At 34.8% G+C, this 24,191-nt stretch overlaps 1 protein-coding gene across 8 annotated transcripts in view; it reads right to left on the bottom strand.

Moving 5' to 3' along the window:
* trol (terribly reduced optic lobes) overlaps window positions 1-24,191 on the bottom strand; it is a 107,069-nt gene that overhangs the window by 14,901 nt on the left and 67,977 nt on the right. For 6 of the 8 annotated variants that reach the window (XM_090103292.1, XM_090103319.1, XM_090103334.1 and 3 more), the window contains exons 11-42: window positions 17,831-17,941; window positions 17,328-17,438; window positions 14,652-14,771; window positions 13,340-13,460; window positions 13,078-13,187; window positions 12,293-12,403; window positions 11,135-11,356; window positions 10,661-10,783; window positions 9,095-9,148; window positions 7,323-7,456; window positions 6,990-7,083; window positions 6,751-6,885; window positions 6,272-6,523; window positions 5,941-6,137; window positions 5,709-5,833; window positions 5,403-5,625; window positions 5,132-5,320; window positions 4,884-5,017; window positions 4,622-4,790; window positions 4,330-4,541; window positions 3,831-4,046; window positions 3,431-3,703; window positions 3,225-3,342; window positions 3,005-3,102; window positions 2,672-2,908; window positions 2,340-2,430; window positions 2,118-2,230; window positions 1,824-2,001; window positions 1,539-1,734; window positions 1,253-1,416; window positions 951-1,169; window positions 632-818 (exon numbers count right to left, since the gene is read on the bottom strand). In XM_090103292.1, coding sequence (XP_089959418.1) covers window positions 632-818; window positions 951-1,169; window positions 1,253-1,416; window positions 1,539-1,734; window positions 1,824-2,001; window positions 2,118-2,230; window positions 2,340-2,430; window positions 2,672-2,908; window positions 3,005-3,102; window positions 3,225-3,342; window positions 3,431-3,703; window positions 3,831-4,046; window positions 4,330-4,541; window positions 4,622-4,790; window positions 4,884-5,017; window positions 5,132-5,320; window positions 5,403-5,625; window positions 5,709-5,833; window positions 5,941-6,137; window positions 6,272-6,523; window positions 6,751-6,885; window positions 6,990-7,083; window positions 7,323-7,456; window positions 9,095-9,148; window positions 10,661-10,783; window positions 11,135-11,356; window positions 12,293-12,403; window positions 13,078-13,187; window positions 13,340-13,460; window positions 14,652-14,771; window positions 17,328-17,438; window positions 17,831-17,941 — 5,037 coding nt within the window. The remainder of the gene's footprint in view (window positions 1-631; window positions 819-950; window positions 1,170-1,252; window positions 1,417-1,538; window positions 1,735-1,823; window positions 2,002-2,117; window positions 2,231-2,339; window positions 2,431-2,671; window positions 2,909-3,004; window positions 3,103-3,224; window positions 3,343-3,430; window positions 3,704-3,830; window positions 4,047-4,329; window positions 4,542-4,621; window positions 4,791-4,883; window positions 5,018-5,131; window positions 5,321-5,402; window positions 5,626-5,708; window positions 5,834-5,940; window positions 6,138-6,271; window positions 6,524-6,750; window positions 6,886-6,989; window positions 7,084-7,322; window positions 7,457-9,094; window positions 9,149-10,660; window positions 10,784-11,134; window positions 11,357-12,292; window positions 12,404-13,077; window positions 13,188-13,339; window positions 13,461-14,651; window positions 14,772-17,327; window positions 17,439-17,830; window positions 17,942-24,191) is intronic. The other 2 variants (XM_090103305.1, XM_090103311.1) reach the window with 2 other exon arrangements.

Below are 24,191 nucleotides of genomic sequence, written 5' to 3'. Positions count from 1 at the left end.
AAATGAGTTATAATTTGTGAACATTATCGAAGCATGTTGTACAAGACAGACACGGCATATCTTTCGGTCTACCTTTCTCGGGTAGGGTAGTGGTAAGAACCCCGAGAGTAAATCCCCCTTTAGTAAAGGTTCGGCACTCGTAAGTATCGCCTTGTCGCATTGTATTCCACATAGTATGCCAACTATGTTCAGATCTCCAGCCGTCTTTTTGAAGTGTCGATTCGTTATATAGTTTTGGCGTTCCTACTTCAATTCCATCGTGGAAAAATCTAATTGTCAATGGTTCTGGAGCCCTAAACTTGCACGTAAACGTAACTCCAACAATGATAGAGTTGTGATGGTCGTCGTGTATAGTTGGATGGAGTTCCATAATCAGGCCTAGGTCATTATTACATTTTAGCATGCATAAAAAATGTAATTAATATGAAAAATGTTTTAAGAGAAAGAATAAGTGTAAAAAAAAGTTTTCCAAATACAAAATAATAAATAATATTATGTAGTAAAAATAATAAATAATATGTAATAATATGTATGTTAAATGAAAATTATATTGTTCTGCTTACTCAAAAAAAAGAGAAATTATAATTTCGTCATCATTTGGGATTTAACGTAAAATCTATGTTGAACGTACCAACAGTAGAACAATCTGGTCCAGTGAAAGGAGGTCTACAGTTGCAGACTACTTCATCATAGGCGTTCAATTGACAATCGTGACCATTACAGTTGCATTGTTTGCAGTAACCATTCTGGTCTTTGTAGTAACCAGTATTGCAACTCTCGCAACTTGTTCCACTGTAGCCTTCTGGACACATGCACATCTGGAAGTTAAAAATAAAATGAAATGCTGAAAAATATGCATACGCAAATAACAACATACAAAAGAAGAAATAACATGTATGTACTTCTAATTATTTTCAAATCGTAATTAATTCAAATTGAAGTAAACTTGCCTCGACGCCTTTAGCAACTGGTGATGTGGTGTCATAGCTTTCCGCAGCAGTGTCCATAGAAACGTCGGCAATAGCTGTTGAGGTAATTCTATCGGAGAGTGTGGCGCGCACTAAAACTCTGCGGAGATTCTTCAAAACCCCCATAAAGTCGTGGCGACTTGCAGGTTGCGCTGAGTTAAGGACGAACCAGTTGTTTTCGCGGAGCGGTACTTGGTAGGTCTAAAAAAATATTATTATTGTAGTCTATTAAAATAAAGAGCAGCAATGGAACTTCCAGCCAAATATAAGAGTAAAAGACTTACGAAAGCTTCACCAGATTTAATAGGTGTTGGATTCATCCAGTAAACTGATATTTCATCACCAATAAGTACAACGTCAGTGCCAGGTGACGATTCACCGGGGTAGCCTCCGGTTTGGAACTTTTGTGTCATTGAAAGAACACCGCCGTATGATAACACTCTGTTACCTGTAGACACAAAAAGAAAAAAATAATGAATATATAAAATTACTACGAAACATACGAACTATCGTCGTGTTAAAATTTTTGTTTGGGTTTTACTATATATAAAAATCTTTATAAATATTTACCTGGGAATACAGGTAAGGACCAGTATAATTCTCCTTCAGGTAAGAACGAGAAGATGTACATCAGTTCACTTTCATCTGGAGCCGGTACGAAGTGGTCGTTGATAACTTGTTCTCCATTCAGGTCTGTAAGAGTGTATCCTCCGTAGTTCTCTCCAAAGATAGGTGCAGCAATTGGAATACGTGTGTAGTGGCTGGCCTGCGAATAAGACATGAATAAATGTTTGAATAGAGGGACTCCAAAAAAATTCAACGAGCGACCTATAGATGTGAATATAGATGACTTACTTCATGGCAATTGCTAGTTACTCCAGAGCAATAGCAGTTCAAGCATCCAAGAGGGTTTGATGCCTCCAGACCAAAGGTGCCAGGTCGACAACGATCACAAGATTCGCCCTCAACGTTTTGTTTGCATGAGCAGTAGCCGTTTGAGTCACACGGGATTTCTTCACCACGTGGGTCGCAGCTGTGAATAAATATAATATTTAAGCCAAAGTTTCTATAATTGTAATATGATGTTATTTTTATGAGTAAAGAAGTGAGAAGTATATTTTGGACGTTATAATAGATAAATATACTAACTTGCAAGGTGTTTGTGTACTGGGTGAACGTTGGACACAGTTATTGTAAAGGTCTCTTTCGTATCCTTCCTTACACAATTCACAGTTCGCTCCAGCGGTGTTGTGAGCGCAGTCCTAGAAAATATTTAGGAATGTTAATTGAATGTTTTGATTTTAGATATTTTTATATGTTGAAGTTCTATTAATTTATAAGAAAAATATTGATAGAAAACAATTGACTTACATAACAGACACCAGATTCTGGGTGGCACATGTTGGAGTGTCCATTGCAATCACAAGGACCACAATGTTCCAGATAGAGTCCACTTGAGATCCTGAAAGGCAATTTAATTTTTAATTCAACGAAGTACTATATATATTGAATACAAGATAAATTTCTTAAGTATTTCCATTTCCAAATTGAAAACCAATATTTTGTATTTTTAAATTGAAATCATGAAAACGCATTTGTACAAAAATAATAAATATTATCACCAGTTTAATAAATTGCAATCCAATGGTTATAGACATTGAAATATCTCACAAAGAGAAGGTGTAAAGTTCACATCAACTGACCTTGTATAACCAGGGGCACAATCCTCACAAGATGTTCCTACATAACCTCCTGGGCAAACGCACTGTTCTACATGCTGCGCCAAGGGTCCAGTGCCACCAGCTTCTGCGGTTTCAATGCTAGCGCTAGCAATAGAAGCGACCTCTGTGTCTGTTGTGTATGTTGCCTTTATCAAAATTGTTTTCACGTCGGCTAAAGCGAGAAGGAAATGTTCGCGGGACACTTCTTTACCATCGGGCCTGGGGAAAAAAAATAAGATAATGAAAATACATCCATCTTAAAGTAACAAGAAATTTGTTTTATGGCTTGTTAATAATATAAAAATGATGATCTACCTTTGCCAACCTCTCTCCAAGAATTGTACACTAGCATTCAAGTAACCCTCACTGTCAGGTGCGAAGTTTCCGAAGTAGTTGAATGTCAAACTGTTATCCTGTAAAGATTTATGAAACTTATTTAAGAAAAGTTACTAAACATATTTGAAAGAAAATCAAAATCTTCACAATTTAGTGGCAAACACTTTTTATTTTCTTCCATTACTACACTAATACTTACGCTGATAAGTTGCACGTCAGCGGCATTATTCCTTGAGCTTTGTCCACTGGCAATTGGTACATGGTGAAGTTCGTAATTCAGGAAGCCACCATACGCGGTTACTTTGTCACCAGCGAAACTATAATAGAAAGAAGAAACAATTAGCAAAATAATTCATTACTAAATGTTATAAATATTCATAAGAATGCAATATATTTTAGCTATACCTGATTGGAAGACTCCAATAGTAAATGGAAGGCTGAGCTCTATCGTAGCTGTTGAGAGTAATTTCCCCTCCGTATAATTCTGGTTGAATGTCTGTTTCGATGGGAGCATTATACCGCACTGAGCCTCCGGAACCGAAAGGCGCACTCTTGTATAATTTCACTTGACCGACGATTTGTGGCACATTGAAACGTACTGTGGTTGTTTTCCTACGCAAATTGCTGCTCATACACTGTTGGGAAACGCCTGAACAGAAACATGAGGCACATCCGTATCTGAAAGAAAAAAAGTTTTTATAAGTTTTACGGTATATTACGGCATAGTACAATATACCATACTGAAGAAGAAAATTATATTTATGAAATTTCATCGAAAATAATATTTTTAAAAACTTCACCATACCTGAAATCGTTAGAAAGGAAGAAAGTGCCAGACTTGCACTGGTCACAGTATCTTCCTTGCACGTTGTCTTTGCACACACACTCGTCAGGTAGTCGTACTTGCGCTGTTCCTAAAGCGTTGCAGTTGTCTGATGGTTTGGGCTTGCAAGAGTCTCCGGGTATCAATGGGTTGCCATAATAATTGGGAGCGCAACGGCTGCAGTCGTTTCCTTCGTAACTGTGAATCAAAATTATTATCATTGTACGAGCAAGCACGTCCAAAGTGCAATAAGGTGCAGTACAAGTACGGGATAGGCCCGTACTATTATAAATATTGGTTTTTGTGGTTAAATTGTAAAGATTATTATTATATGATATCAAGATTAGTGTATTTATAAAGGTAACATTTATACAAAACTTGTAGCTGTTACCAATATTTCATTATTATTTTATAAACGATATTCTAATGTGGTTTTGTTTTGTATTTATTTTCAAGGAGTAAAATATTAAATATTAAATACCCTGGGTTACAATCGCAGATGACCACTCCGCTGGGTCCAAGTGAGCAAGTTCTGGCAAATTGGTTCTCCCTGTTGGTAAGTGGGCAAGGGCACGGTCTACAGTCACCTCCACTGTTGGGGTCGCCGTATGTACCCGGTGGGCAAGAGCGCTTGGGAACACACGATCCGAGCCATGGTCCAGAGCTTTCACGGGCGTATCCAGATGCGCATTTCTTAAGGAAAAACAAATTATGTTTAGTATTGACGAAACAGAATTGCATAAGTTTGAAGTATTGAGAAAAAAATATATTACCTGGCAAGAAAGGCCTTCATATCCCGGTGGGCAAGAACATTCTTCGACCAAGCTAGCAGCTCCAAGACCAACGTTTATATGCTGAGCAGATTCCATTGTGAATTCGGTAATGTTAACTCCGGCGTTGTTGAGATCGGCACGGAGAAGAATCATGTCGACGTCGTCCAAGCTAATTATTTAAAAAATATTTATATTTTATATACGTGACAACACCCGTCCCAAAATCAAAATATGTGAATGCATTTAAGTACTAAATACTTACGCCATCATAATATCTTCTCTGGTAGCTGGCACCAAGCCTCGGGGACTGGGTTTCAACCAATTGTCAGGAGTTAAACGTGCGTTTACATAGTAGCGGTCGCCACGGTTTTGGTGTACCAGGTTTTGATATTTACCCTGAAATAATAAAAATAAGTTATACGATGATGAAACATAAGTATTCTTTTAGTACCGGAATTTGAATAAAGTTGTTGTTTATTGTAATAAATTTATTAAATAGTCGATACATACCATGATTATAATATCGGGAACTTTGTCGTCGGTACCATAAGGTTGTGGGTTATGTGGCAGTAATCTGTATTTAATGTGACCACCATATGATGTCAGTTGGTTGCCGTTATAAGTTTCGGGCAAAGTTAAGTACGGGTGAGTGCCAGTGTTCCTTGACCAAACATCATTGAAATTTGACACTTGTGTGACCTGATAAAAGAAAAATGTTCTTTTTTAATTTAATATATACCTAAAATAATCATACGAAAATAAAAATAGTGTTAAAACTTACGGTAGCTCCATTTCTGAGTGGCTGATAGTAAAATTGGTCGAAAATGGGTTGCTGTTTGTCGATTTGTACGTCACCGTTGTATGTTTGTTTGACACCAACGAGTCTAGTGCCACCTTCTCCGAGAGGAGTGGGCATGTTGTATGTGAAGAGATCAGCACTCTTACAAGTTGTTGATTCACCGAAGCAGAAGCAACGGATGCATTCGTTTTGTGAACGCGCCTCGCTAAAATGATGTGAATATTAAATTAATGAAAAATGTTAGGAAAACTGAACTACTTAAAAGACATAAAGTGTATGTGCTTGTACCTATTGAAATATCCAGCTGGACACAAGGCTTCTGATCTGTTCACGTAGACAATAGAGTCAGGTGCGGCGAACACAGTACCTCTGTTGTTGATGGCCTCACATGAGTACGCACCGCTATTTTCAGTCTGAAATTGAAATAAGCAATAAAATTACACAATTTGTAAATAATTCAATTTTGTTATATATTTTATTTAAAGCCTAGTTAAAAAGTCCAACCAAAATAACATCTCACCTGCATGTCTGGACAAGTAAGGGTTCCGATACCGTTTTCACTTGTCGATGTACACTTTTCGGGAACATGGCCCCAGTTCAATCTCCAAGAAATAAGCGGCGTGGGAACACCAACAGCTTCGCACACAAGGGTGAGCGTGTCACCAGGGTTCAGTCTGACATTAGCCGGTGCTGGAGGACGAGTGACGTGGACGGGAGCTGCAAAGAAATTAAATATCTTTAAAGTTATTATATATGTTATATAGTTTTAAAAAAGGTGATTAGACAGGATCCAATATCTAAAAATGCATTTTAACCAATTAGTCTAATAAGCAAAGGTAGGTATAACTTACCACATCCGAGTTCATCTGATTTATCAAAGCAATCGCTCTGTCCATCGCAATGGAAACTCCTAGGGATACATTGGTTTTGGGTTGCGCATGCGAACTCCACTCGGCTACATTGCTGGTAGGGATCTGAGGGACCACAGTTCTGTTCATCGGAACCATCCCCACAATCGTCTTCAGAGTCACAGAGCCATGTTTTGAGCACACATTTGTGGTTTGCGCACTGATATTGGTTGGGCTCACACATGCCGTTTTGGTCTGTAAAAAGGAAAAATTAGTTACACAATTTTCATTCTTTAACACGCTTTTTTATATTTATTATTTATTTATTTATTTAACTATTTATTGTACCACACCATTTAACATTACAGTATATAATATAATATATATAGTTGTATAGATTCGAGGTAAAGTACAAAAGGTGACCTTATCGCTTATAGCTATGATAGTCAATGTGAGATAATTATTAAAATAATTTTACTTACTGCAAGCGTCTTCGTCGGATCCATCGGAACAATCGAGTCTGCCATCGCATACCGCAGTCTTAGGAATACATTGTCCGTTACCACATGTGGCTTGGTAAGATTGACAAGCAGCGAAGGGTGGGCTAGAGGTTGCCGCTGTGAAATAAATAGTATATTATCATAAAATTATATCTAATAATTACATTGAAAAATAAGAATGTTAAAGGCATGCATTAATCGCTTAAGTCAGTTATACTTACGTGCATTTTCAACATTCAGGACAACCCTGATTTCAGCGCCTCTGGTACCCAAATATCTAGGAGCTTGACAAATGTAGACACCGCTGTCTCCCGTCTGATAAGGTAAACATTAATTCAGTTTCCATTAAATGAAATTGTGGTTAATACCGTTATTTATAAATACATTTTATGACTAAGGGTGAAGTTGAAATAACTCTGAAATGTGTTTTTGGGTTCTTTAATGATTAAATTATTTTTGTACCTTTCTTCTTTTTTTTCTTTCTAATATAATTGCGTCACGTTACTTGTACAATTAATGCAATAAAATTGCGCTGATTTATTCAGGAAACTTACTGTAACTTGGTTCATTTCTAGACGTCCATTCCGGTCTACGGAGCCAGGCTTTAAAGGCCTGCCGCCTTCTCTGACCCATCTCACAGCCGCTCTTACTGGTCCTTCGTCACGGCAGGAGAATACCACATCGCCTCCTAAAATATACCGGTTTGTATAGTACTTACACAAATGCTATACCATGCACCCAATCCCAGCATTCATTTGCAGCATTCCATTGTTTATTAGAAAAAAAATCGACATTTTCTAAAATGTATGAAGTCCATAATGAAATCTTCCAAGTTCAGCTGAAAAGTGTCAATCGAGGAGGACATTTTAATTATAACTAGGTGTGTGTGCTTATGTTAATAGTGCGATATGAAGATTGAAGGTAACCATTACAATGTGGTAAAACAGGCTTATTTTAGTAACAACGTGATTGAGGATAAATAACATTTTTATTAGCCTATATCGTTCTATGGCTTAGTTAATCCTGTTAACCAACACTTCCTTCATCGATTGACAATTTGTTTAAAAAAATCATGAAGGAAATAACGTTAAAATACTTACTCCTCCGTAATAAGGTAGCTTTTGAAATGATTATGTTTAATGTGTTTGTATTGTCAAGGAACTTATTATATGATCTTAACATTTGCAATGAGTCCCTTACATTGGTATGATCTACCCATTAAAGAGATTATTATATAAAATGTTAAATGAGAAGCCTTTGTAGTCAGTGTAAATTATTATGTGAGAAACCCTTTAAAAAACTGTTATACAAATTGCGAAACATTTCTTTACAATTTTCACAATTCAACAAGGTTTCAGCATGCCATATAAAATATTTTATTAAATCCTATTAAATTTAATAATATATTAGGAATTTTCATAATTTCTTTGTTGTATGGTTTATTTAATGTAATATAATATATATAAATAAATTTAATTATAATAATTGATATCTGATAAAATACCACCCGAGGAAACGATTAAATCAAAATGTATAAAATTAAAAATTGTTCACACCAAAACTCAAACAAGTGCTGTATTAAAATATATATAAATGCATTCATTATATACATAATAAAAGTGCAAAAATAAAAATAGTCATGCAGCGTAATTGTTCTTGTTAAATTCGCTTATAAATCACCATATTTTGCAGCTTTCCTTTTAATTATATACTATATTCAGCTCAAGAACAACGACGCCTGACTATTTGTATATAGATAAATATATAAATGGGAAACCATTTTTATTAATAAAACTTGAAATAAAACCCAGAGTTATTCCGTTATTTTCAAACGTTAGGTAAACCAAGTTGCACCCATATTTAGAGGTACCCTGACTCACCAGAATTGGCTGTACCACCACCATGAAAGAAACAAAGAAATTAATATCTTGGTTTATAAAGAATATCTATTAAAGCGCTAAAATTAGTTAACAATAGAACCTCATCTATTAATAATACCTAATAATCCACCGTGTCCGCTATCACAATGTGAGATAAATTAAAAAGACGAGTATTAAAAAGTGTTTCAAATTGTCACATAATAAAAAGACAACGAGTCAAAGGAAATAAGTATCTACTTTTATTATGTTTTCAGTTAAGATATCTTTACAAAAATCCGAATCGGGTTTTCGAATTACCCAAAACCTGTACTTATAGGTAGGTATGTCTTTTGGAGACATATTTTATTTATAAATATCTTCCGCTAAAGACCTGTTCAACATTGTTCATAATAAAATATCATTATTACACATTTTATATAATAAATAACTTTTAGCAATTATCTTACCGTTTCTCACAGTCTGCTCTGAGGGATAAGTCTTCAAATCAAGGGCGACTGGACCTGTAAAGAAGTCTGAATTATTATTTATTCTAAAGAATTTTTCAACGGTTAGCATCACAGAGGGCAAGTGACTATTTAAAAACTTCCCCAATAAGAAAAAACTATTTGAAAATATTGCAGTTTAAATAGAAAAATTCAATATAGGAATTTGTTGAATGTTAATTAAAATATTTTAATAAATATAGTTAAATTTAGTATCAAACACCGGTACAAATCAGTAAGTGTTATTTAATATAATAAATTAGATACCTAACTACATATTATATTTGTTTTTGCGTTATTTTAGCTATTCAATGTTATTTACAATTAGTTTCAAATACAATTCAAGGACGTATCTTATAATCTATTTTAGAATATTATATACATAGACATAGTTACTATTAAAAACATAATTCTATGATTAATTTTTTATTAAGTGTTCCGAGCTAACGCTAAATTTATGAATATATTTTCTTATCAAAAGTGAAAATTTTTATATCATTAATTAGATACATGAAACCATTTACACTATCTTTGGGCAAAAATATGTAGGATTTGTTTTTAGGTAGGTACCTAAAAACAAATCAAAAGTACATGTAGGTACATGTACTTATCGTTTCTTGAAATTGATGTCATAAGCTATTTCATAAATAACGTACAGATAATATAAAAATTTTCTCTTTTGCACTTACAAACATATTTATTTACATTATTGTTACCTCGACATTCAAAACAATGTTTAAAGTCTTGTAAAGTCTCTGTTAAGTCACCTCCAATGTTAGATAGAAATGGATTCTTCATATTAATATTATATTTTCAATATATATGTAGAAACAAGCCTTTATTTTTTTATTGAAATCATCATCATCATCATCATCAGCCCATATATGTTCCCACTGCTGGGACACGGGCCTCCTATGAGGGTACAGGCCATAATCCACCACGCTGGCCAAGTGCGGGTTGGCGGATGACACATATCGTCGAACTTTTGATTCTTCGACATGTCGGTTTCCTCACGATGTTTTCCTTCACCGTTCGAGCAGTGGTGATGTTACAACATGCGCAGATAAATTGAAAAATCAATTTATTTCCTGCGCGCTCGCCCGGTCTCGAACCCCGGACTTATCGATTCGAAGTCCGAGGTCTCACCACTGTTTATTGAAATAATTAAAAAAAATATTTTTTATTTAATTATTATTTATTTAAGAACCCATTTCATATTCACATTCAAAATTTTTACGTTCATTAGTTTTCCTGTATGCTATTAGTAGTTAATTATAAATATTTACTAGTTTCATTTAACCCTGTTAGATACAATTAGATTTACATTTTATTAACAAACCCAACACATTTTAGATTTATTTACAGACCCATCCATAGAGGTACTTTGGAGGTCATTTTTAACACGTAGTTGTACCTCCCAAGTCCTCTTTCATTATTGGTGAGACGGGAACATTAGTGTCTATGTCTATTGGTGTTAAAAGGTAACGTTCTCTCAAACACCGGGTGTTAGGTCGCTTATTGGATTCTTACTGCCAGCTGGACAGTCGAACTCGTCGCTGCCGTCGCGCGGACAGTCCACGTGACCGTCACACCGCTGATACGACTCTATACATGGCCCGTTCTCGCAACGCCATTGATTTCTTTGGCATTCTACTGTTGATTAATCTTAACTTAGATTCATTCCTACATTTGCTATAGATTCGTGTTGAAACGATTATCTAGTTTAAAATATGTGTACACGTACAACATAAAATACAGAATAAGTTGATGGTCACAGATATCATGGTGAAATGGCCATGATCAATCTACTTTATGCTGCAAAAATCCTCAATAATTCAAAATATTTAACACTTATGCACGAATCTAAAAAAATCGGTAATTTGATAATTAAAAATCCGTTACTTAAGACTACTACCACAGTATTACAATAATATTGTAATACTGTGCTACTTCTATCTAATATTTAAAAACTAAGCGTAGGAATGAAACACAAAAGAATATTACCGCGGTTGCTTGGTTGGTATTGTGGTATGAACGGTGCTGAGGTGGTCGTGTAGTATGGTCGCTGAGTAGTCTCAGGTAGCGGTGGGTAGGTGACAAAAGGCCTGTACGTAGTAGGGCAGTCATTTTCGTCTGAACCGTCGCTGCAGTCGACCAGGCCATTGCACCGATCCGATTCCAAGATGCACTGGCCAGATATACATTGCCAGTAGCCCTCGTCACACGCTAAAATTAATATAAATTTTAAAATATGGAAATATTAGGCAAACGTTAAAAAGAACACTAATGAGATAGGATACGCGGCTTTACGATGAATTCACGTCGAATGACAAACTAAGAGCTTGGACATGGAATGAATCTATTATTTTTCAGCCAATCTAAATTCGAGTATTCTGTCATTTCTTAATAATAAAAATAAATCTTCTATTTCATGCACTTCATCTATAAGTAAGCATTTAGGTTCAAGTTCAGAATTTCTACGAGAAATAAGCTAGGAATAAAATAATTAAAACCTAAGACACAACATGCGACATAAAAGAAACACACAAAATAGGTACGAAATCTCCTCCCGTCTAAAGGCTCGGAAAACAAAAATAAAAATTGAGCATTCCATAACAACGGGGGTATTTAACGTGAGTATACCAGAGTTGTGACAGTTTTGTTCGTCAGAGAAGTCCATACAATCATAGATATTGTCGCATCGTCGCATATGTGGTATGCACTTGCCATCGTAACACGTAAATTCAGATTCGTGGCACGTCGTCGTCTGTATCGGTGAGCGGGACGGCCTCATCATGTACCATGCTAAATATTAGTCTCATTTAGACATTCAGCTAACAAACAATAATTGTACTAAACAAATTACCCTCATCCTGACGCTAACAGTCCTATGAATTTATACATATTGATTGTATCACACGGAAATTAAAAAGAAGTTCAAATAAGTGTGAGTAGATCTAATGCGTGCCGTAGTATAGAAGACAACGAAGAGGCGTGATATAGTGCTTTTTTAACGTGAGCTCAAGCGAATCAGTGCTTAGTGCCACATAGACACAGTGACACGCAGAATTATTGGTGCTCTTTTTATTCTAGATTAATATAGTGTAATTTCTTTTGTGTTAGTGAAATTCCATATTAGAAAATTCTAATTAGAATACTTACCACAATTTTCTTCATCGGATTTGTCAAGGCAGTCAAATTGTTTGTCGCAGAAGAACTGGTTATCGATGCACGCACCATTTCGACAGCGGAATTGGTTGTCACTACATTCAGCTGCAGAACAAGATATAGTTGTCAATGCATAATTATTATACTATATTCATAAATATTTGCAAAACTGTTGCAAGAGCAGCATTTACGTGTTACGTTTTCAGAAGACTGTGTTTTTGTTTTTTTAGCACGAAAAATAATTGTAAAAAATATCGTTGTCTTGTAATTTAAGTAAATTCGCGTTCCTAGCGTAAAACGATTTTATTGATTTACCAACATATGAGTAACATCGTTAATTAAATCACAAACAAGTAAACGGTATTGCTTGACTTTAGTAGCCGAGAATTCTATTAAGTACTTATGTAAAATGTTTTCATCAGAATTTTTTTAATGGCGAAAAATACGGGGAGTACCTAATCGTAGGCAATATGTTATAATATTATCTAGCCTCATACAAAATACTGTATAATGATAGTAAAGTTGAGCTTTTTTATGTTGTAATCGGAAAAGGAGCTGGTGTATCGCCTGTTGGTAAGGGCTACCACCACCTATGAACATTTGGAGAACTTTAAGGTCGTTGTCTGACCTTACGCCTATCAAAAGAATTGCCGATCTTCGAAAGGATACTTAAGTTTTTACCATTGGGGCTTCCTAATGGTAAATTTTTTTTAACCGATCGAGCGTTTTTTGGGATATTGGTACCATCACATTAATTAGAAAAGACACTAGACACTTACGAGATTCGGCTATGATGGTTGAATTGCAATGCAACTCATCAGACATGTCAGAGCACTCAGCGACGTTGTTGCATTGTTGGGAAATCTTGATACATTCGCCGTTCGTACATCTGTGGACAATACAGGTTATGTTTAACCACAATCGAACCAAGAAACGTTCGCAATCATCATTCGCTTCGGTACAAACATTCGCAGCACAAGTGTAAAGATTCGCAAGCGACTCACCGCAAGTGTTAACAATAATGTCATTTTGTAAAGTTACCTGAAATCGTCGGGTCCATCGCAATCGTTACAGCCCAACTCATCAGAGCCGTCGGAGCAATCGGGCACTCTATCGCAGATGCGATAATCCTCGATACATCGTCCGTCGCACTCGTGACAGTCTTGAAGGAAACACGTAAAATTATATAATAAACATAACGTCAACAAAACTGTTGGAAAACCATATGTTCAAATAAATCGCCAGTTGCTAAACAATTTGCAGTGCATATATTATATAATATAATAAGTTTCGCCAATAGGTTATAGTAAGGTTTTATAAATTAAACAGTACTTTAAACTAACTTAAATAAAATGTCATTTTCGTAACGGTGGCCACCGACTAATGTTGTTGGAAAGTTTTTTTTTTAAAGCATTCAAATCTCAATAATCCACATTTCATTTAGAATATTAAGGGTCGATTTTTCAATCCCTGGTTAAAATTTATCCGTCCAATAAAGTAAGTATTACACGAACATTTTAAAATGTCACCTGTAAACTGTCAAATACGTACAATTAGAATACATTTTTGAAATGGTAGTTTAATGCGTTATTCGATAAATAAGTTTTAACCAACGATTGAAAAATCATCCCTTAATCACAAATATAAATAAATAAAATATTATTTTATGGTCCTATATATAAAATAAAGTAATTCAGTATCATAACAATTTAAAGAAACTACTAAACTACGTCTTATTTTAAAATACTTAACATATTTGACTATCGTCAAGCATAGCACCATATACAGTGAAACCTGGTTAAGTGAGACATCAAGGGACCTGCAATGTCGTTTCACTTATAGAGGTATTCCACTTACCCAGTGTCTCAGATATACAGGTATAAATAAATATCTGTCTCATTTACAGAGGGGTGATAACGAGTGTAGCTTTCGTTTTGACATTTTTCAAATAAACATCTGTATGATAGTAAAGCGAAACTAAAACTGAAGGTAATTGAAGCTCAAAATTTGTATTTACGTACTTGGAATTACGTGTGGAATTTGTGGGTTGAATAAGAATGAGTAAACAAACAATGTTATCTCAGTTACAGAGGTTTATGCATATAAAATTTACTCTCTGTCTCAGTTATAGAGGTAACTATGATGATAAATCGAAAGAACAAATCCCAGATATAGAGGTTTACCTCGTCCCACCAACAGAGGTAATTCAGTGCCAAAGTGTTGGGAGCTCAGCATGAGTTCCAGTTATGGAGGTTTCTCACTTATCCAGGTCCCACTTAACCAAGTTTCACTGTATAATAATAACGAACTCTTTATTGTACATTACAAACATTATAGAAAAATTGTTATTTACCAGAGCAGCCTTCTTCATCTTCCCCGTTGTCGCACTCTGGGTTACGATCGCATCGCTTCGCACAGCGGACACTCGAACCAGGGTCGCATGTAAAGCTGGCTGGTGGACAAACCTCGGCATCTGTAATATCGTCCGATCATCACTTATGGTCCGCTTACAAAATTACAAGCACACTTCAAAAAACCAAACACTCTAAGATGCATAACAAAGAAAAGGAACAGAGAATGCGATCCATCTGCGTTAAAAGAATCCCGCTGAAAGGCATGGTTACGTTCTCCGAAATTTGGGTACAAGCTCACAACCTTTAAATTCAATTATTTTCAAAAGGTTTACACACATCAAGTACTAACTACACTTATTATATACTGTTTACAAATAGACTAATACGTATAATAAAAACTCTGTGTATACTTACATTGGTAGTATGTCTATGGTGCGAGACTTACAAACAGTCATGCAAATAATCAAAACATACACATGCTTAGTTGTAAGGTTTATAGAAAAAGTAATCGTGGGTAGGTTAAGGTTGGACATGTATCCAAAAATATTGTTTAGCAGCATGTTGTTATAAGAGTTGTAATTCTTCAAACGTTATTCACAACCGGAGCTTTTTGTTCCGGATTACTTACCGCAATTGTGTTCGTCTTCGCCTTGGGGATGACAATCTTTGTGACCGTTACACCTCTGAGCAATATTAATACAAGAGCCATCTCGGCATTGGAATTGGTCCCTTTTGCAAGGACAATTCTTTTCGTCTGAACCATCGTCACATTCCACAGTCCCATTGCACCAAGAGTCAGCCTTAACGCATTGTCCGCTCGAACATTTATATTGATAAGCCATGCATATTGTGCCTGTCATAATATAATACGTAAACCATAACCAATATAATTATAACTAAAGTTTAAATTAGTATTGTATCAGTGAGTGGATCAGTGAGTTTTTTATTTGCTGTTTCTATTACAAGTGTCATGTATGCATTTTGTAATAATATTACATATTAAGTGTGTTATCAATTTTACCAAAAACGCAACAATAAAATAAAAATATAAGTGTCATGTGAAATTTCAACTCAATAATTTGGTCATATGACTGAATTTCGATGAAAATTATTGATGCATACTAAGGCGTGATATTAATGTTGCAAATACAAGTGATTGTAATTTAAAAAACTGGGTAGGTATAATTTGTCTGTCGAAATGTTTCGATCATTCGTTTGGGAGTTGCATGTTTGGTACATCATGTCAGTTGTAATGTTAACTAAATGCAATCAAGCAAATTAACCATCATGCTAAATATATGAAAGGGGCTATACGTCAATTTAACCGTTACCTTTGAAAATAACGGTTAACTACTAGAACATTTACAATTAAAAATATATGGTCAGGATACAAATTTTGAAAAAGGTGCAAACCGTAAACACAGTGTCGTTCATCAGAACCATCCTGACAATCACGTGTTCTGTCACACTGTTTAGACCTGGGAATGCAGTAGCCATTGTCGCATTTGAAGTCGTCTTCACCACACGCTACCGGTAAAAGAAAAGGCAAAACCTGAACTAACCATTTCAGAGGCAATTTGAAAACAGACAACATAAACGAATAATGTTTGAACAAGTATGTGGAAGTTGAAGTACCGATGAAGATGGAGTTTCGAAAGTCACTGAACAGGGAAAATAAGAACACCAAAAAGAATGATGGGGAGAAAAAATAGACGAAGGATAACAAATTGATGATAACTGAGATCGAAACAATGAGTAGTTAGAGATGAAACGGAAAGTACAAGTTACCGAATGATCGACACTTACGACAATTCTGTTCATCGGAATAATCTCCAGGATCACAATCGTATCGACGATTGCATCGTCCTTTTTCTGGTATTAACTTGCCACCTCTGCATCTAAAGTATCCCTTTGCTGTAAATACATGCGAAGCTAATCAAATGATCCTTCAAAATTTTGATTGTTGTTAATACATGCACAATTATCAGTAATACTTCAAAAACATCCCGTAAAATGTAAAATTGAAATTTATACCCGTGAATAAAATTTTCAGACAATGTTCCTAATTATCACATGCTGTGAAAATATCTATTAACTGGTACTCTGTAGTCGTACTATGTAAATATCAGAAAATGTATGTAGTAAAAGTAAATTTATTAGTAGTGCTATCGTGCTTTGTGCCTTTTAAGCATAGAATAATATATTATTATAATCAAGCATTTCACGCTTACCCACACAATTCCTCTCATCAGATCTATCTGTTGGACAATCGACGCGACCATCACAACGCTGACTGCGTTTGATGCAACTTCCATGGTCACATTGCCATTGATTAGAGCGGCATGCTTTAAAATATTTATATAAGCATATTGTCTAGTAAACAATTCATATATGTATCGTTTCTTGATAGTATAGAGGTACTTACGACAGTCAATTTCGTCGCTGCCGTCTCGACAATCTCTAAAGCCATCACAGCGAAGTAGGATAGATATGCAAGATCCATCGTGGCAATGAAACTTGCCTCTATCCTTGCATACATGATGACCGGACCAGACTAGCAATCGATGAACTTACCGTTTCCAAAACATAACGCAGCGTGCGAGAAAGTTGTGTATTATTAAATATAATTCGAGGGATATAATTCTGGTAATTTTTGGTCGGATTTGTAGACTCACCACAGTCGTATTCATCGGATCCATCTGCACAGTGCCTGACATTGTCGCACCGTTTCCTGCTTTCTATGCAGGAGCCGTCATCTTGGCAGCGGAATTCATCCTCACTACATTCTGTAGACAATAAATCGACGTAAGAATTTGTAGTTATTCTTAAATAACTGTACGTTGGTATAGGACCGAATTTATTTTCGATCTGAGCTTTTACTTCTTGTAAATAAAAAATAAATTCGGTTTAGGTCATTAAAATATTGAAATAATATTATTTAGAATATTAGAAATGAATCAGTTAATTATTATTTGTCATTACAAGTTGTTATTATAAGTACACACTACACAATGATTACCATCTCCACAAATTCGGAAAATATCTGATAAGTTTACTTTTCCTTTAAAATGACGAACAATGTATGAAAAAATACGTCAAAATTGTACAAATATTAAAAACAAGTCTTAAAAGAGCCTTAGAAGTTAGTAGCTAACATGCTACAGAAAAATTTACTTACCACAGGCTAATTCATCTTCACCAGATGGACAGTCCACCACACGGTCGCAGCGGCGGGCTCCTTCAATGCACTTTCCGTTGCCACAGCGGAAGTCGTCGTTACCGCATGATTCTATGAACAACAAGAAAATGGATCGTTAAAACAAGTCAATATTCACGCGTACAGACACACAAATAATAACAAGAATATGCTTACGCTTATATGTTATAAATACAACAAAAACAAAACAGCTACAAATCATTAATCTTATTTGTAAGTTAGAATATTTATATATAAAAGAAAACGGTTCATTTAGTATGGGAAAATTAATTTATTCAGATCGAATAATTCGTGTAGTTTTGAAAGTTGCTACAGTTATTCCTAAAGATGTCCAGATGAATATACTAAAAGCCCCCGAGGGAGGGACACAAGCCGGCGGCGGGGGAGGGGGGGAAAGGTCTCTTTTTCAAGGTTTTTGCTTGTAACTCGAAATTTTTTTCATAATATCTCTTTAGTGACTTCTACATTAATTATCTACATTAAATTTCCTATAAATTACGTCTCAACATTTTTACTGTACGATCAATACTTTAGGAGATACAGAGTATTAAAGGTAAGAAAAATAAGAAACAACATAGTTTTACAAATTTTAATTATGAAAAGAAATAACATCTTTTTTGCACGAGTATGCCGACTTATTAGTCAAATTGTGTTTCATCTTCGTCATCTTTATCACTAACATCGATAGGGGGTCCATTAGTACAAGCTCCTAGGCAGCCATTACAGATAAGACTACACGTAATGCCCGCTTTTCGGCAACTGCATTTTCCGGAACATCCACTTTTACATCGGGAAAAAATTGAATTTAACAACGCTTCAGGAGCAGGAGGATCCAAGGTCGTGATTGGTTCTAAGTATCCATCGACTCTTCGCTTCCAACCCCATATTTCAGGAGGCAGTTGGTTCCCAAGCCACTTCTGTACTTGATGGAATACTCTGTAGGCGTGATATTTTACTGACCCTTTGGTAGGGGGGAGGGAAGAAGTAGTTTCAGTGGGTGTGATACAACCTCAGCTATTTACAGGAAGGGAAAAACATCAATTATCAAGATTTTTGATCAAAAGCCGTCACTAAAGGAAACAGCAACTGTATTTTATGACCCAACGTCAACTCAGGAGGTTATAGCAGAAGCCGGAGAAAAAATGTTTCTTGCAGTATACCGAGCGCCCTGTATTCAGTCTGAGATCAACAGACATCGATTCACAGTTTTTCTGAAATCTTGTACCAAGCCCAAACCGGATCTTTCTTCCCTCCCTACCAAAGGGTCAGCAAAATATCACGCCTACAGAGTATTCCATCAAGTACAGGAGTGGCTTGGGAACCAACTGCCTCCTGAAATATGGGGTTGGAAGCGAAGAGTCGATGGATACTTAGAACCAATCATGACCTTGGATCCTCCTGCTCCTGAAGCGTTGTTAAATTCAATTTTTTGCCGATGTAAAAGTGGATGTTCCGGAAAATGCAGTTGCCGAAAAGCGGGCATTATGTGTAGTCTTATCTGTAACGGCTGCCTAGGAGCTTGTACTAATGGACCCCCTATCGATCTTAGTGATAAAGATGACGAAGATGAAACACAATTTGACTAATAAGTCGGCATACTCGTGCAAAAAAAGATGTTATTTCTTTCTATAATTAAAATTTGTAAAACTATGTTGTTTCTTATTTTTCTTACCTTTAATACTCTGTATCTCCTAAAGTATTGATCGTACAGTAAAAATGTTGAGACGTAATTTATAGGAAATTTAATGTAGATAATTAATGTAGAAGTCACTAAAGAGATATTATGAAAAAAATTTCGAGTTACAAGCAAAAACCTTGAAAAAGAGACCTTTCCCCCCCTCCCCCGCCGCCGGCTTGTGTCCCTCCCTCGGGGGCTTTTAGTATATTCATCGGGACACCTTTAGGAATAACTGTAGTAACTTTCAAAACTACACGAATTATTCGATCTGATCGACGATTCTGAATCTAATTTGCTGTGGCTAATTGGAGATTATAACTCGGCGCTTATTCGCACTATGACAATTTTCAAAGTTAAACGCGTTAAATCCTACTCAAATAGACTAGATGGCGTTACTGAGGCTGAATCCGTCACAAATACAGCTTTGAGTAACATAGTTTGCTTAGTGATACGAATATTTGTACAAACTGTGTGAAACTTTAAAAACTTTCAAGCTAAACGCCGTACGCAGCTAATTGGTTTGTCTTTTAATAATCACTTATAAAGTTTATGTTTCGCCTTAAATTGTATAATAATTGTAACTATAAATTATTTTCATATTGATAACCGTCCAATTCGATTCTAAACAAGATAACAAACATCAAATATCGAATCATGGAAGCTCAAACAAAATGCCAAATGATTGAAATTTACAACCCACAAATCCGCGGGCTGTCAACGCTCCGCGATCACGTAACAGTCATACAAACATGTTTGCATAAATCTACGGCAAAATGTAAGTAAAACGCGCCTTAACGCGGAGATTCTCTGCCAATTTTTTTCCCCGTATAACATTTTCAGGAGCACCTTTGTATCGTTAACATTCTGCGGACGCAGTCGGCCTACGTGATATACTTATCACCGTATTCTAAATAGGTCCAAGTTTCCAGTTAAAATACCTGTCAACATTAAAAACTTAGACGTTGGACTTTAGCCTCTAAAGACTCGAGATTATAATAATGTCTTTTAAACTAAAGAGCTTTTATACAGATCTATAGTAGTCAAATTTTATTTCTTTGATTGTTAGTTGTACCATTGTACAAATGGGTAGGTATATGAAAATGTGGTTATGAGCCTATGTTTTTTACAATATTCTAAGTATTTTATAAAGGCTGTAAATTTATGACAAAAGGACCTGCATAATAAACCTAGTAAATATGTAAATGACACTTAAGCACCTGTAGTTGGTCTTAAGCTATTATGCGTACATTAAGGTTCAAGATAGTATCTACTCTGGGTTGGATTGGATGACGCAGGTATTCAACAATTTAGGACATGGATATTGCTTCTAAGACATAAATTTAACGTATTTTCAATGTGCTTTGATTAATTGATTTGCAATTGTATTACAAATGGTCTTATAGCTTTGTAATGCATAAGATACTATTTTAGGTGACTATTTATGTTTATATAATATTATGGTAATATGCTACAGTATATGAATATTCTTATAAAATAGGGGTGGAAAGATTTATTAGTCGACGTTACCAAAATCGGCGGAGGTTTTCAATCCTTGCGTATTTTTATTTATACCAACTATTCATGGAATAATAATTTACCGTCTGTGAAACTAATTTGACAGAAAGTATTTATTTATTTTTTACCATTGTAACGGAAACAAAATTAGTAATTCTTTTAATATTGTCCATTAATTCATTTACTTTGGATATGGTTTGGATACAATATTAACAAGTTTAAGACTATTTAAATGAAGCTTAAAACATTACATATAATTTAACGCGGGTTTTTTTACAGGATTCCTTTATATGGATATATATCTATTAAAGGAGTAGTATGTAGGTAAAATCATTTGGCAATATTACGATTGCGAGCATAACCTACGAGCCTGAAGCGCAAGTATTTCATATAAATGAATTTTCTTTAATTGAAATAATAAGTGTATAAAGCGCATAAATTGAAAGTTATTTCTGAAATTGAAAATAATTTTCTGACTGCGCTTGCAGAATTATTTCATATTTGCAATTTCGTTTGATATAATTAAGGACAATTAATCTTTGCCAAATGCAAGATAAGAATTTAATTTTGTATCATTGAACGTATTTTGTAAATTATGTACTCGTCTGTATTTAAATACGATTATATTTTCATCAAAATGCGAACTTTACATTTTTCGTCAAATAAATAAATATAGATATCACTTCGTGCAAAGATTAAAAAGGCGCATCCAATTGTGATCACATCAATGGCATTAACGAAATGGCTTCCAAACAAGGCGGAATCCGCAAATAAATTAAACTGTGTTATAAGTAGTCGGCCTGCACCAGGCACAGGCTTCCCCTTATTACCAAATTGTCCCCGACGTTTTACGTGAGCCCACTTCTTTAGTCGCTTAGTACTTTAACTAGGACAGTTACAGCGAACTTCGGATTGATTATTGGACGTAAGTTATTACAACTTAACATGCGCTGCAGACATTACTTAATATCTAGAACTGATCGCTACTAAGTTATTAGATCTAAACTTTGGGCAATGCAGTATTTTAGTTTTATAAGGATTTGAAATAAATAACCTAATGGTATGGTTCTAATTAAAATCATCGTCATTACAATATAAAATTATTATTAGTCACATAAAAAACTTTAATTATGTAGTTAACTAATAATTCGTATAAAATTGATTTGTTTTGAACAATTTGTATAAATACCCATATTCCCGAAAGAACTGAACTTAAACCTGAAATTAATATAAATAAAGGAAGTATTATTTATTTATCTGTATTTCTTATTTGTATGCGTATTGTATCACAGATTTCTTGACATCCCTCTATAAAAGTCAACACGACGATTTGTATAAATCCCACTTGATTTACGATTCATTTCTTGAACTATATTGCAATTGCGTGTATTATAATAAATCCTAGAAATAGTTCAAGATAATTTGTTTACGAGATGTAGAGACGTTCTTTTATGAATTATGAGGTAGGCAGTTCAATTGTGAATATATATCTACTTAATATAAATTCATTTCATTCCCACACAATAAATTCGCAAACTAAAACACTAGCTAGTTACATCTACCAAATGAATAAACATTCAGGTTGTTACGTCTTAAATATGTTTAACGAATGAATTATTTTCTTAACCGCGCCGACTGACTCTATTGTGTGGTCCTTCACAAAAAATCACATTTCCATATTCGAACCATGCGACTAGGTTAAACGAACTAACACTTTTCAATTGCATCTACCTTGATTCCATACTAATGGACCTTGTCGTTTGACATAATACAGTAAGTTGTGATCACTGATGGATAGACTAATTGAGTTAATAGTTAATGACAACAACTAATATTAGATTATGGATGATTATTGGCTCGTGTGGATAGTAGGTATGAAATGCGATAATTATTATGATTTTCTTGTATTTAGGTGTTTTATTGTCGGATATATCTACTAATATATTTCCTTACAATGTGCTGAATAAAGCGTAGAATAAGTGGAGTAGATATCTATTATTAAAGATTTTTTTCAAAGTAGCATGCAATGCAAAATAATACATTTAATCAGTAATGAACAATGGATATATTTATGTAATGAATATTAAAAAAAATTAGATTATTAAAATCACAGTCCAAGAACTTTCCAAAGTTTAATTAAATTGAACTATGTTCAATATTCATAGTCGCTGGATGCCAAAATATAGCGGGTCCATAATAAAACCAACCTATTTGTACATCGTTAGAGAAAAGACCCGACACAATAGTAATTGATAAAATATGCAAAACAAGCGTATTATGGTTTTGCGATTTAAAAGCGCTTTGTTTGGCATCTGCTTGACATTATTCTCTGTATATTTGTCAACGATGAACTTTTATATATTATATTTACTTCTAATTAAGTCTAATTTTATATGATATCACTTTGCTTTGATACTCGCAATTTACGTTGAAATATGTTTAATTGAAACGCATATGATTGCCGATAAGTGTTGCAGTTGTTTTGTTTAAGAATAGCCCCTGTGCCGGACAGATTGACGGACATCGAATACGTACAATACATGATGACAGTTAAATTTGTATGGGAAACAAGAACTGTGTTATATTTCCTGAACATGCATGTCGTAAACAAGTAGAACTTTCCTCTATAATAGATCTCTAGACCAGATTAAAAATCTTAGACGCACATGATTATTCAAAACCTATGTCATGTATATTTAGTATGTATTTACATTCACATCGTAAAAGTACGCTTCTATCATGTTAATAAATAACATCAAGTAAATCGGTGGTTAATCTCTCGTGACTCCGGCGGGTCGTTTCGCAAAAAATAGAATGCCTTTAAATGCATCTATTACCATCATAATACTGGCATTAGCCATTTCGCTGATACTCATACATTTTGGTCGTGATCAACATGAATATATTATTTAGTCAAAGTGTATTGACATTGGACTTTTGTAGAATTAAATAAAGCGTGCGTCTAGAACACGTGTGTTTTGTTGTTTTCAGACCGCCCACTATCTAATTCTTAATTAGAATCGATACAGGCTGTAGGCACGTCGACGCTAACATAATCCGTCTATTAACTATATAATAGTATCTTAGCGTTAGCCTTATTGAAAAACCTACCTCTTTGTGGCAAACAAC

The sequence above is a fragment of the Colias eurytheme genome, chromosome 1 (assembly GCF_061535395.1).
Source record: "Colias eurytheme isolate Ceu_HAF_F1 chromosome 1, ilColEury1 Martin Lab GWU primary, whole genome shotgun sequence".
NCBI classification, from domain to species: domain Eukaryota; kingdom Metazoa; phylum Arthropoda; class Insecta; order Lepidoptera; family Pieridae; genus Colias; species Colias eurytheme.
This window is presented reverse-complemented; position numbering and strand designations above follow the sequence as displayed.